Source organism: Barbus barbus (assembly GCF_936440315.1).
Source record: "Barbus barbus genome assembly, chromosome: 40".
In the NCBI taxonomy this organism is placed as follows: Eukaryota; Metazoa; Chordata; class Actinopteri; order Cypriniformes; family Cyprinidae; genus Barbus; species Barbus barbus.
Window position 1 is genome coordinate 20,907,736 of NC_136718.1, and position 14,939 is coordinate 20,922,674.

A 14,939-nucleotide genomic window follows, 5' to 3' on the forward strand; every position below is an offset into this window, starting at 1 on the left:
CTGACTCTATCCCTAAAATCCGGTGGATTACTTCCCTCCCCTCTGCTACCTTCTGTACTCCACCACTCCTCTGTGGATTTCCTTCCTTGATCCCACCGTTCCAGGCAGACAGACTATAGGTGAGATCCGGTGTGTCAGGGTGAGGTAGAGTGTGTGAGCGAGCACTGAAAGGTAAAGAGTGCACTGGCATGTTAGCGAGATGACAGATGAAGATAAAGAGCGTTGAGAGGGGGCGGAGCTTCACTGTTTGCAACAGGCAAGACTGGGCACGTGCAGTATGAGGATTCTGCCATGGCGACTGGGAATGGGGGGGGGGGCGTCCTAGTGGAGGTCAAAAGGGGCGTGGTCTCAAAGTTAAGGGGAGGAGTGGGTAACTTTTTGCCAGTCAAGATCATAACTACAAAACATGTGGTTTCCAGTTTTAAATACCTCATGTCAAAAGTCATGAGAATACTAAAGAAGCAGGAATACTGGCATGCCGAGAGAGAGAATGAAACGGCAGGGGGTGAGAGAGAGACACAGGCACAGAGATAGAGCGAAGGCTTGTTTGAGAGATGGCCAAGTTTGATAAGTTGGTGAAAAGTTTTACTGTTTCTTTTTTATGCGGTGCAGAACACGAGGAGGACGAGTGAGGACTAGAACAGCCTGTCTTCTAGCTCTGTTTTCCCCTCTGGTCTAGTCTTCAAGTGACTCTTCCAAACTCTCGGGGAGATGTATTATGTGTACGAGTAAGATGTCAGGATAAGATTACATGTCTCCTCAGAGCCAAACATGTGTACGATGTTGCTCGAGGTGGACGCCATGATGAATGTCCGAGCGATGGCGCTGGGTTGGGAGTTTTGGAACTGATGCAGTGTTGGTGAAGATTCTTTAAACCTCAAGTGGCTTATGATTTAAAAGTAGTTACATTTCAAATCAATGCATCATTTTTTGAAGCCATTCGTTTACATTAAACATGAATAAACTGGTTCATTAGAAAGCACGTTTTCTAACTGTGATTAATCCTTGTGAATATTACCTCAGCTAGCTCAGCTATGTATATAGATATATACATTTTTTTTAGTTGTTTGCTTATTTTATTTAGTTTTAATTTAGTAAATTTAGTAATTTATTTATTTTTTGTTTTTCTAAATTTTATTTGATGTAATAGTTATTTAAATAGTTTTGGAACTATTATTTATTTTTTTAATAAATGTATTTATTTGTAAACAAATTTTATTTGGTAATATATTTGTATTTTTTATGTATTTCTTATTTTATTCATATACTTTTAAAATTATATTACAAAATTATAAATTTAATTTGATTCAATAGTTATTTTAATAGTTTTGAAACTATTTATTTTTATTTTATGTATTTTTAAAAAATTGTATTTAGTAAAATATTTGTAATTTTTTATGTAGGCTATCTTTTATTTTATTTATATGCTTTTTAAATTATTTTACACACTTACAAATTTTATTTGATTTAATAGTTTTTTGAATAGTTTTGGAACTTATTTTTTATTTAATGTATTTATTATTAACAAAGTTTAAATTTAGTAAAATATTTGTACTTTTTACAATTACAATTTTTATTTGATTTAATAGTTATTTTAATAGATTTGGAACTTTTATTTATTTATTTTTAACAAAATCTGGAACTATTATTTTATTTATGCTATTTATTATTATATTTTTTTTTTTTACAAATATTTCACAAAATTACAAATTTTATTTAGCAAATTTTGGAAGTAGTATTTATTTTCATTAATTTATTTCATTTTAAACAAAATTCTGAACTATTGTGATTTTATTTATCCATTTATGATTATTTATTATTATTATTATTATTATTATTGCTGTTGTTTATTTATGAGTTTTGAAGCTATTATCACATTACTGACAATGCAGTTATGTATTAGTAACTTGGCTAATTTTACCTTAATTGTTTCTCTGAACTTTTGTTAGCAGCTACAGTTGCAGTTCATATGTCGTGAATTCTGGAATGTGTCAATGTGTTTAAACATGCACACTTTTGGGTAAGATGTGCTGTTGAGTTTGAGCATTGTAGACTGTTTAGTGTGTGCTGAAGGTGTGTATTTCATGACTCAAAATGTGTGTTTGAATGGTATGTGTATGTGTGTCAACATCTTAGTGTTCCCTGAGGGAGCTACAAGGACTAGTTGTGGTAATCTGAGGCGTGTGCACGCAGACAGAGCTGAAATTAAGTGGTGTTCTGTGTCTCTGTCATCACCGGCAATCTGTCTGGACACATCCATGCACACAGAAACACATGACTCTCTGTTGCTTACACTCTGCACAAACTTCCTGAGCTGTATAACATGGTGCACAGATCTAAAAACTAGCAGAATAGGCAATGCATGCTCAATCAATCCTTCCTATAAACATTTCAGGCCCCAGGGGAAATTTTCTTGCTCAGAGGTTGCTCTTTCATAGCTCAGGAGACATAATGGAGTTTCATTTAAAAGGCACTTCAGCCAAAAATCAATATTCTGCCATCATTTACTTATTTCAAACCTACTTGATTTCTTCTGTGAAACACAAATAAAGATACTTTAAATTTTACTATTGGTTTAAAAGACATTTAATATTCAGTAATATGATTGATTAGACTGCACTGACACTAATAAAACATGAACTAAACTGAGTAGGCCTATTCTGTAGAGCTGCTTTATTTGAACTGAACATAACTTTCACTCAGAAATTGCTAGTAAATTTCACAAATAATTACAAAGAAATGGCAAATAGCAGTGAAGCAAATGTGAAATTTTGAAGACTGAAATAGTATTTTCTATATGTGGTGAAACGTATAGAAACATATTCTAGTAATATTTATTTATGACATTTTAATAATTTTTTACCATACGTTAAAAAATACGTTCCATCATTCAAACAGTCAGTAAATTATACTGACTCAAAATAGAACTAAATTGAGCTGGAAAATTACGTTATTATATTTTTAGGGTTTCTTTAAAGCTGAACTTGTATGCATTTCCTAATTTAAGAAATTTGCAACATTAATAATGTTATTTTCTCGTATATTACTGGGAACCTGCCTTAAAATCTGTATTTTATAAAGCGCTATATAAATAAATCTAACTTGGCTTGATTTGAAAGTCATTGGCATCCAAAACGCATTAGACTCCATTTACTTTCATTGTATGGACAAAAAATACAATTTTTGACATTTTTTTCTTCTAATTCCGCGAGAAGTCATACAGGTTTGGAATGACATCAGGGTGAGTAAATGTTGACAGAATTTTTATTTTTGGATGAGCTATCCCTGTTCCAGATGTCCTACTTTAGAGATACAAAGTTTTTAAAGTTTTTTTATTTTTTTTTCCTCAGAATAAAAATCTGAGAAGTACGTGGCTTAGAAAAAAGGTCTTTATTTGCCATCCATTTAATCAGATCGCTGTCTAGAAGCAGATGAGATATTAAAGAGATCTTCTTTGTGATTTTTTTTTTCATTCCTTTGAGGCCACACACCGGCAAACCAGTCCTGGCTAATATCTCTAATGCATTGTGTCTGCTATCTGAGGTCCACATCAGTGAGTCATGCGGCAGTTAAACCTGATTCTGAGGCTCGGCTCGGTGACTGGACGCCTGACATCGGCTCATCTGGTGTGGCTCGTCTGGCCTGGACAGCAGAGATGACAGGGAGCCAGCTAAGTGAGATGGATTTCCAGCAGTTCTGGGTCTGTTTGTCATTGGAGTTTTGTCACATGACAGGAAGGAGTGAATAGCGAGAGAGCGAGAGAGAGAGAGAAAAGTATGGAAGAGTCAGGCCTTTAAGACAGAGTGAAAACAAAACTGTCTTTAAAGATGTTCCTCTGGGTTGTTTAAAAACTGTTGCAAGGTTAGACGAGTATAAGTTTGAAAACAGAAGGAAAAGGAGGGAAAACGAGGGAGTGAAGCAGAGGTGGTGGAGAGTGATGGAGAATAGCTTGAGCTCCAGAGAGAGAGAAAGAGAGGGAGGGAGAGCAGGATAAGTTGGGGGAAAGTTAGTGGCCCAGTGGGGATTTCTTCTGGAGTTCAACCTCCTTGGCTGGGGAAGGGAGGGAGGGGGAGGAACTTGGGTCAGCACTATGAAGTTGGATTAAATGTCCAAGTCAACTTTTTTTTCCCACCCTCAGACTACACGAAACAGTTTTAACAAAAGATTTTCAGCGGGAGAGAAGAAATTGCAGAGTTAGAGCAGTTTCTGTCTCTGAATGACAATATGCAGGCACTTTTATCCATGAAGGAAAAAACTTTCAATTTATCACACAGGAGCCAACCATATTAGCAGTACCGCAATATCAGATTTCAAGAGTAAGAGTGTAGCTGTGGAAAAAGTTGAGAACGGAGATGACAGAGAGTTAGAGAAAAGTCTGAAATTGAAAGAAAAGTCTAGGGTCATGAGGATTTTTTTTTTTAATGTACATCTGCATACAAATGCTAAAACTCATTGTTTTTGGTCAATGCTTTATGCTTTAACTTTCTTTTAAAAATGAAGATTCAAAATTGCTATAGCTTGCTCAACAAAGCAAAAAAAAAAAAAAAATCACTATGGATTTTTTTTTCATACAAATTATGTAAACATAAAACAAGTTCATAAAACATAAACATAAAACTAGTTCACTTGAGAAGCAACACTATTCATATTAATGAAATATTTTTTAGAGATTACATCTTAAGCTGTTTTTCATATTTATTTAATATTCAATATTCAAAACATTTTTAATTAAACATTTTGTTTGATTTAGACAATATATTTTTTTGTAGGAAAAGTTGAATATATATACAGTACCGTTAAAAAAGTTTTTTTTTTTTTTTTTTTTAAGAAATTCAATACTTTTATTCAGCAAGGACATGTTGCATTGATCAAAAGTGATGGTAAAGACATTTATAATGTTACAAAATATTTTTATTTCAAATAAATGCTGTTCTTTTGAACTCTCTATTCATCAAAGAATCCTGAAAAAAATGCATCACAATTTCCACAAAAATGTTGAGCAGCACAAACATTTCAACATTGATAAAAATAAAAAAAGTTTCTTGAGCACAAAATCTGCATATTAGAATGATTTCTGAATAATCATGTGACTTATATGAAAGGAGAAATGGCTGCTGAGAATTCAACTTTGCCATCACAGGAATAAATTACATTTTAAAATCTTTTTTTTTTTTTTTATTGTAATGATATAAATGCAATCTTGGTGAGCATAAGAGACTTATTTCAAAAACATTATAAAAATTTTAGATATTTTACTCAAAGTGTTGCTCCATCTTAAAAATACTTAAATTTTATTAGAATTCACAGGTTCCTCCTTCTACCATTGTACTTTTTGATCTGTTCTTTTGTTTGTTCTTTTGTCACCCTCAGCACTTTACGACACAACAATTACATGAAGAACCTCAATGTTACAATTGATGTACTTTACAGTCTGCTCAAACAAAAGAGCCATTAAAATGTCCTACTCTCTCTCTCTCTCTCTCTCTCTCTCTCTCTCTCCCCCACTCATATTCTTTCTTCCTGTCTCTGTCTATGAGGGTCGCCTAAAGAAAATAAATGAGAACCATAACAAAGTCAAGAGCCACAAGATCAATAAACAGCCTAATGAATACCATTCTCAGCGCATGCCCCGACGTGCTCAGAGAAGGACTCTTTGTTTCTTTGTAAGTGTGAAAATGAAAAGCAGAATGCCGCAGAGTGGGAGATTGTGAGTGTATTTGGAAGGAAGGGCAATATGTGTTTATGGAGAGCTCGACCAGCAGCGCAGATTGACAGGAAATGGTGTCGTTTCTTAGGCGGCCGGGCCGTACCACTACCAGCGGGACGACAGGGGTCGGGAGGGGGTGAAGATGGATGAGGCAAGGCCGAGACGCAGGCACCTCTGTTGCTCCTGGCATTGTGTTCAGCTGTTTGCTTGACTTGAACCCTGGTATGGCTCCGTCCACTCCCCAGCTGTTCACTTATTGAAAGCCATTGGCACTGACACTGGCAGAGCTATTTATTTCATTGGGTTTTTTGGGGGGTCATAGTACTGATTGTCTGTGTGTGGCGGAGGTATATGTGGCTTATTAGGGGGAGGGGGCTAATTTGTGACAACTAAGTAGGGCTGTAGTACTCGAGTCTGGTCTCAAGACATTTTTCTATCATCTCGGACTTGTCTCGGACTCGTTGGTGTTTGCACTCGGACTTGTCTCGGACTTGGTTATTGGACTCGCCAAATGTTCTCGTTGGTCTCGACCGAGTCCAGCATTATCCAAAGCACTTTGTAGCCTGCGCTCTATGCTTGCGCTCCTGTGGCGTCTGCCGTTGCTAAGCAACCATGACCTGTGCTCTCCATGAAGACGCGGCGGTTTCAGCAAAGGATAAATGGATTTCCAGCACTAAAAATACCTTGCAGTAGCTCTGCAACTAAATTTATTTAAAAAATGTCTATCCTTGTACATCTATGATCAGCTGTCTCCATCTTAGCTTTCAATTTTGTTACGGGAAAGGATGAAGCTGATTGGCTGGTTCTTGTTACATGACCCACGGTGCACTTGCTGGTTCTGAAAAGTTTAGATGTTTCTAATTTAATTTTCTATCTGTTAGATTGTGTTTTATTAATGTCTACACCTACCCCAGCCCTAAACGTACTCTTTACAATAATGAAATAATAATTATTGTTGTACAGTGTGACAAAAATTACGCTGTATTTATGTGCGCATGCCCAGTAGCGCCAAACGTATCCCTTATAGCCTTGACTCATCGGAACGCCTTTGATTGGCCATTGCATTAATAAACTCAATGGAATTGTATGTTGTAACGCTCACCGCTGTTTAAAAAAAAAAAAAAAAAAAATTTTGTTGGCCCTAATATGCACAGTTAATTATTCATTTATTTATCACAAGTAATCATCATTGCAAAATAAAAAACAAAAAAAAAAACTCTACTGTTATCACACATTGCAGAATTTCCTCATTTCGTGCAGGCCTATTATTACAAAGGCAAAATCAATGAAAATCAGTGGATATGTCTATGTTATACACAATTATTATTATAAAGCAGTATAATATATATTATATATTATATATAATATTGTATAACAATACTGTTACACTATAATAAAAAGACTGAAAATGTGAAGTTGCACTTCAGCTTGTGTGAAATTGCTATACACAGCAAAAAATCCAGAGTGAAATGAACTCTCCTGGGAGTACATGTGAGACCACACTCAAGAGTGTGAAATAAGAGTGTTAAATTAACACTGAAGCAGAGTTAAAGCTAATGAGGTAATTAAGAGATTGAGTGGTGATTGACCATTATTGAAGACACCTGATGTTAACGAGCAGAATCACCAAAGACGAAAATCACAATTTCTGTCACCATTATAGTGGTCAGCGTTTACTTTAGTTGGGCTCTTGACCCTTACATTTACATTGGTTGTCGTAACTGAGTTACAACAGAGAGACAAACAAAAAGAAAAAAGGGGTCATGTGATGTTGGTAATGTTTTACATAACTATCATTTGATCTATATCACCAAACTCATTTAGAACCTAAAACAGTCAGATTTACCTTCTTGATTATAAAAAGCCTGTTATTCTACAGTATTCAATAATTAAAAGGGTTCCTTGAAAGTTGTTCTGGTAATTAAAAGAAAAAAAAATCATATTTTAGACACACACAGATATCAAGAATCAGTGTATGAATCTCAACAACGGTGACAAACAGCATAAACAGATCAACTCCAAACATTAGAAAACAAACTACTAAAAGTCACATAAAAAAAATAATAATAGTAAGAATAATGGAAATTACTAAGAAAATTCAGCTAATAATTCACACCGCAATGCATCATGGGAGCCATGGATGAAATTGATTGGTGGCACCCAGAATGCACTGCAACATGCTTTTTTGATTGTCACCGTTGTTGAGATTCACAGGCTGATTCTTGATGTTTGTGTGTGTAAATAATAGATTCTTCTCAAAGCTTTTCGAACAAACAACTTTAAGAAATCCCTCGGCTTGTATTGAAAATGCTTTTAATCCTATGCTAATGAATCACAAGACTGTTATTTTATATATATATATACTTTTTCTCTTTTCTTGTTTGTGTGTCTGTTATAATAGCAAAGCAAAATCTAACTTTAAAAATGTAAGGGTCAAGAGCCCAACTAAAGTAAACGCTGACCACTATAATGGTGACAGAAATTGTGATTTTCGTCTTTGGTGATTCTGCTCGTTAACATCAGGTGTCTGCAATAATGGTCAATCACCACTCAATCTCTTAATTACCTCATTAGCTTTAACTCTGCTTCAGTGTTAATGTAACACTCTTATTTCACACTCTTGAGTGTGGTCTCACATGTACTCCCAGGAGAGTTAATTTCACCCTGGATGTTTTGCTGTGTACCTAAAGTAAATAAAATGTAAATAAAAATAATTTGATCCTACAGCTCCAAACTTGGTCCTAGAGGGCCGGTGTCCTGCAGAGTTTAGCTCCAACCCTAATTAAACACACTTGAACCAGCTAATCAAGCTCTTACTAGACACACTAGAAACTTACAGATAGGTGTGTTAAGCCAGTTGGAGCTAAAGTCTGCAGGGCATTGGCCCTCCAGGATCTAGTTTGAAGACCCCTGTCCTACAGAGTTGTTACTTTGCACATGCTTTTTGATCATTACAAATAATAATGCACAATTATTTTCTTAGAATAGAAGATATGCTGTCTCTCGCGTCACATACATTATCAATAATTGAGTATGTGGTATGTGAGTATGTTGAGTATGTATAATTGAGGATCCTTTTTTTTCTCTCATTTGGACTCGGTCTTGACTTGGACTCGACTAGTCCTGGTCTTGGACTTGTCTTGGACTCGACAAAGCTGGACTTGACTCCAGCTCTACAACTAAGATTGTGAGGGTTACTGGCAAGAACTGCTTGTTACTTGGTCTAGTACTTGTACACCAAACCCAATGGTCATGGTTTTGAAAACCTGAAACCTGGAAAAGTTTTGGAAATGATTAAAACCATAAAAGCGAAAATACATGTTTCTTGTTGTGCTGTGCTCAGGTATTTTCGCAGCTGGACATTGCCACAAATCACCATATAACATTAGTTTCTCTTATTAGCGAACAAATGGCATCAATATGTATAATAGCTTACTTCTATTGATGCTTAATCTTGGTATTTGACATACAAATGGAAATCTATTGCAGCAGTCTCTATGAGATGATTTTGACCAGCTTGAAAGGTCATGCAAAAAAGGTCATTAGTCAAAATAGTGTTGGAGCCCTCAATAGTCCGTGTAGATGCCATACGCAATTCTACTTGAATGAAAAAAAGGCTGTAAAGAACAGAAGTACATTTTATTATTAATAGGTTCTACTGTATGGTAAAGTAAATTATTTAAATATATTTAATTTATTTAAAAATATAAATCATATTTGGACATTTTTTATTTTTAATATTATTAATTCTATTAATTTTAAATGATAAATTGATTGATTTATGTTTTTATTTGTTTGTTTATTCATTAATTCATTCATTTTTATTAATAAAGAGACTGTAAGGAATATTTGATAGACTTTACTGTGACACATCTAAATGTATTTTTAATTACAAAATATTACAGTTTTTTTTTTTTAAATATTATATTTTTTGTTTACTTATTCATTTATTTATCTCTCTGTTGAAAGGAAATCAGCTAGGGTTGTTTGGCAAAAAGTCATACAGTCGTCTGGTTATCTCTAAATTTGCTGTTGTGCTGCTAAACCGGTAGACTATTGTCAGGGTAGACATCATATTTCATTACATGGAAATGATAATGAGGCTGTGAGAGATAGATATACAGTCCATTCAAGGTCCAAGGTCGTATCCAGGCACACATTTAGAAGCTGAGCAGAACTCTGTAGAGAGCTCATTAGAATACTCATTAGAATTACCAATTAGAATCTGATTGCATGCTTGTTTAATAAATTTTTGACTAATTTGATAATGCTGTGAAGTCCATTGATTCCCTCTGGGCCTGGTCATGTCTAATTTCCACAACCCATGTTTCCCAGTTTTTTTTCATCCTCTGAATATATATTAAAAGTACACATTTTTGTAGTTTGTCAGCTAAGCAAGCGTCTTCAGCGTACACATCAGTCGTACATTTAACCGACTTTACGCTTCTACCCCTCGCAGCCTCATTTTCACGCACGTCAAATGAAATACGCCATCCACTGACTGTAGTCCATGGGAAAGGACTCAAATTCATCATGTCTTGGTCGCAAGTGTGAAGACAAGCCCTGACATTCCTTCCCAAGTTCATCTTCCTGTTGGTCTCCTGCTTGGCGTCCTCTAGCGCATGGATTCTCCCCATGCAACTGAATAAAGTTCCTCTTTTAAAAGCTTCTATGAGGGCCAGAGGGGGCTTTGAATATTCGCCACATATTTAATGAGCTAGAGACAGCAGCGGCCATCAGTCATTTACTCTGTTTTTGTGGAGACAAAGGCAAGAATTTTGCCCTGGCATCTGCTGCTTGCACAATGCTCTCCCTCTCTCTCTCTTTTGCTCGCTCGCTCTGGACTTTAATGTGGTTATGATTAGAGACGGGGCTGAGGGACGGGTTTCGGGGGGTGGGGGGGTCTCATATGTACTGCAAGGGAAAAAAGGGGGAGGTGTGCAAAGCGAGAGAGCGTGTTTGTGTGTAGTGCGTTCTGAAATATGAATCACAAAAGAGACAAAAAGAGGCCAGAGAGAATCAAATAAAAGTTTGTTCTCTAACCAGATCAGAGCTGGCAATGCAAACACACAAACACACACTGTGGCCCCTCCCTGTGGCCCCCTCTCTCTCTCTCTCTCTCTCTCTCTCTCTCACCCCCCTTTCTCGATCAGTCTCTCTCTCTCTCTCTCTCTCTCCACCCCCCTCTGTGTGCGCAGGACTGAGTTAGTTGGTTCGCTCCAGTGTGTCTGAGAGCCGCGAGTGCTATGTGGGGCTGTTATTTAGGTCTGTTACAACGCGCTAGGAGCAGCTCACCCTGAGCAACCAGCACCGCAGATCAGCTGGAGAGGGAAAGAGAAACAAGCAGCGTGACAGAGAGAGAGAGAGGAAACGCTTACAAGAGCAAAACCAGCGGGATCAGGCAGCACGTATATCCTGACTAGAGGAATTCCAGCAGAGGATTTAGCGCTGTCGTAGCTGCGGGTGTTGTTATTGTTTTTTTGGTGACGCGAGGGTTCGGAGGTGGGTAGGCGACAGGGACGCAGCATGTTTGACTGTATGGAGGCTCTGGGCATGGGTCCCCGCCAACTCTACGATGTCACCAACCGGGGTGCATGCATGCTTCGGAAGGCGAGCCCCTTCTACGCAAGACTGGACCCTTTTGCTTGGACGGGGACGGCCAGTGTACGCTGTAAGTGCCTTTTCTTATTCTTTTAAAGGGACCTCACGTTGACCACAGGACGCTTGGTGCCAAACGAACCCCTCGAGCTGCATTCGTCAAGCTGCGTTTGTGTGTTTAGAGATGCTGTTTGAGTTGATTGGTTTCCACGATTGTCACGAACAGAGTCTGGTTTCACCGATGGTATGGGTAACCTGATTTTTGACCTTGTCGGTTGATGAAAAGTTAAACAGAAAGGAAGTAATGCGAGAGGGAGAGATGAAAGAGAGATTGTTTGAGAAAGAGAGAGAGAGAGAGAGAGAAGTGGGTGGGGGGGAACCTGACACTGTGCTATAATTTCAGTCATGCAGATTGCATTTGTCTTCTTCACTTCACAATTGTGCCTGACAGCTCTGGTATCCCAGCATGCCTGACCACGGCTCAGCCCACACAACAGCATCAAACAAGCGTAAAAGTGAAAAAACGAGAGGGACATTACTCAAGTATGTGTCACTGATGAAACTGGAATTGGAAAACGGATTGGGTGATTAGACTCTGACAGGAAGCCAAATTGCAAACGGCATTCAATAAATAGTAAAGGATTGGCGTAAATAAACAGAGTGGAAAGTTCTCTAAGTATGGGAGCTAGAAGACCTGGACCGCTCTTCGATTTTCTCCCTTTTTCATTCTCTGTCTCTGTTTCAACCATTTTATTTTTCCTTCCTCCGTTCCAGACCTTAGACAGCCTTTGGCTTTAAAAACAATCATGCTTTATCATAGACAAAACTTGGTTTGATTTTCTTAAGGGATCAGACTGAACTTGATGAGAGAACTGAGAAAAAAACTCAAATGTCCAGTTCGGTAAACATCCCTGTTACCCTTTTCCCAAAATGCACGGCACTCTTGCTGTTTTCCATTTGTATTTGTTGAAGCTTCTGCTTTTTGTTCCTCCTTCTCAGCCTCTGAGGGCGACTCATCTGTCTTCATTAATCGTGAAAGACACCAACGTTTCAGTGGCTGTCAGCCACACTGGGTTCTCTTTAATGAAGACAGATGCCCTGTCTGAGCTCGACCCGGAGGGGAGGGGAGGGAGGGAGGTCCATAATGTCTCTTCTCCTTGGCCAGGGCCCTGATGATAACAAGATGAAATCTGTTTATTTAATCAGTCATGTCTCACCAACGCTACACAAGCACACCATCAGGGCCCACGTTGGAAAACGAGTCCTCCCATTGCACCGCCGCTGCTTCTCGAATTCTGTTCCTTCCTGGTTCCAGGAAATAGCGGAGATCGAGAGGCAATTGGACTGATCCCGCCGCCCTCGGGGAAGAACGCGAGCGGTGTACTGTTACAAACCACCATGCCCAGTAACCTCTGTAAACAAGACCAGCCTATCCGACCACAGTTGTTGCTCTTCATTGTCCTCTTAGACCAGATTAATCAGTGTTTAGGCCAGTATGTCATCAGGGGCAGGCCAGCTGCAATGCATTGTGGGTAATCTTCTCTAAGAGTTAAATTTGTCTCACTGTCTCTTAAAGTTTCAGCATTTTTGTGTCTTTATTTGATTAGAGAGCAGCAGAGAGGGGGTGGGGACACATTGCAGGCCAAGACTCGAACCTGCGTCAGCAACATTAACACCATGGCTTAACATATGTGGTAGATTTTGGCATTTTTTATTTAGTAATCTGTAGTAAGGAAGTTTCCTTCTCATAAAAATAGTTTTTCTGCATCTGGTACTTTTTGTTTTTACAGTTTGTTGAATTTTAGCCCACAAGTGCCTTTTCTTGGCTCTAGGGAAAGTGATGTCTGTTTCTGCCTGATGTCCTCATAAACTCTATAAATATTCTGGATTGTGCTGGTCATGTGACGCTACACCAATGTTAAAAAGTTTAGGGTCAAATATTTATATACAAGGATGCTTTATATTGACCAAAAGTGACAGTAAAGACTTAATAAATGCTAAATAAATGCTTTTCTTTTGAACTTTCTATTCAACAAGAATCCTGAAAAAAGTAATCGCAGTTTCCAAAAAAATACTTAATTCCATAAAATTCTTCAACAAATTTGAAGAATTTGATGTTTAAAGGCTCATGTGACGCTTAAAAATGGAGGAATGGCTGTTGAAAATTCAGCTTTTCCATCACTGGAATAAATTGCATTTGAAAAAATATTAATATAGAATAGTTGTTTTACATTGCAATAACATTTCACAATATTATTGTATTGAACGTTTGAACATCTTGTGTGTTTTTGACTTGCTAAATGTACATTTGTGGATTACATTTAGATGTTTTGCTTTTATTTTCACCACGTGAATAAAATGTTTACCAGTTTTTTGGTTTGTAGTGGCTTACAGGAAACTTGAACCACACAGTAAACCATGCTGACAATGAAGGATCTTCATTTGCATTGCCCTACACCATTCACAAAACCCCCTGCTGCCTGTTAGAGGTGACGCACAAGAGAATCACAGCCCACTGTCAGTGTGGCCAGTCTTTCCTGTTTTTATGTGCAGCAGTTTTTTTCATTCAATGTCAGAGGTTATGGAGAGGCTTTGCACGGGCCAATGTCAGCTCTCGTGACTATGTGAGCTGCGCTTGTTCCATCCCTGAAAGGGAAGAAAGCTGAAAGAGCTTTTTTATTGAGCAATCCTTGAAGCACCAGGGCTCTATTGAGCCATATGTTTAAAAAAGGAAGCACGCAGGTGATTTAGTAATTTTTAGATAAGAAAGATGACATCACGTTTCTCTGAACTGCTCTTAATTTCCCTTTTATTTGCTAAGAGGTTGCTCATGATGTGAGACACTACAATTTCACAGCTTTGTTAGACCGTTAGAAGGTTTTTGTGTGCATTTTTGGGATTAAATGGTGGGTTTTTGCTGCATTAAAATAAGGACTGGAATCCGGGATCATCTTCCTGTCCTGATCATTTGGGATCATACACACATGCCATTGTTTTCTGCAAAGTGTGCTGACCACATCAGAGTCTGATAAGCTCTCTGAAACAGAGCACTGCGTGAAAGACAGGGAAATGAGGGCTTCCTGTGTCCGCTGTCACACGCAGCCCGATCTCATTTTTTTTTTTAATGGAAGTCCTCAATTATTTCGTTATAATTACAAAAAGATTCAATTAAAAGATTAGAGTGCCCGACAAGGCAGGGAATAAAAAACGATACTTGATTGATTCGATGCCTGTGAGAGTGTGTGTCTCTCCGAGTGTGTGTATGTTGGAGGAAAAGGAAAAAGTGGTTGGCCGTGAGGGTTTCACACTGATTGCATCCCAGTCCAACAATAGAGAGATGCTCTGTTAAACAAGCTGTGAATAATATTTTTACTTGTGCTCTTTAATCTTGCACTTCATTGCAAGCACATTTTAGCCCATTGTGGGTTGTCAACCATACAAATTAAGGATGCACTGATATTAAAATTTTGACTGAGAAGCCTATAATTATTTTCATGTTGTAGCCGATAACTGATGAATGACTGATATTTAAATGTTATAATATTTTGTCTAAATAAATTAAATATGTAACACCAAAATCAGTCGTTTTGGATGCCAATATAGGCATCAAAATATCAGAATGTACAGTATAAAA

General features: G+C 37.6%; 1 protein-coding gene across 2 annotated transcripts in view; it reads left to right on the plus strand.

Moving 5' to 3' along the window:
* The window catches only part of LOC306860038 (retinoic acid receptor gamma-A-like), a 53,980-nt gene that overhangs the window by 20,881 nt on the left and 18,160 nt on the right, over window positions 1-14,939 (plus strand). Inside the window, exon 1 of one of the 2 annotated variants that reach the window (XM_079401563.1) lies at window positions 10,896-11,378. The exons of the other annotated variant lie outside the window; for it this stretch is intronic. Coding sequence (XP_079257689.1) covers window positions 11,234-11,378 — 145 coding nt within the window. The 5' untranslated portion in view covers window positions 10,896-11,233. Of the gene's footprint in view, window positions 1-10,895; window positions 11,379-14,939 lie in introns of those variants that run through there. 2 annotated transcript variants of the gene reach the window in all.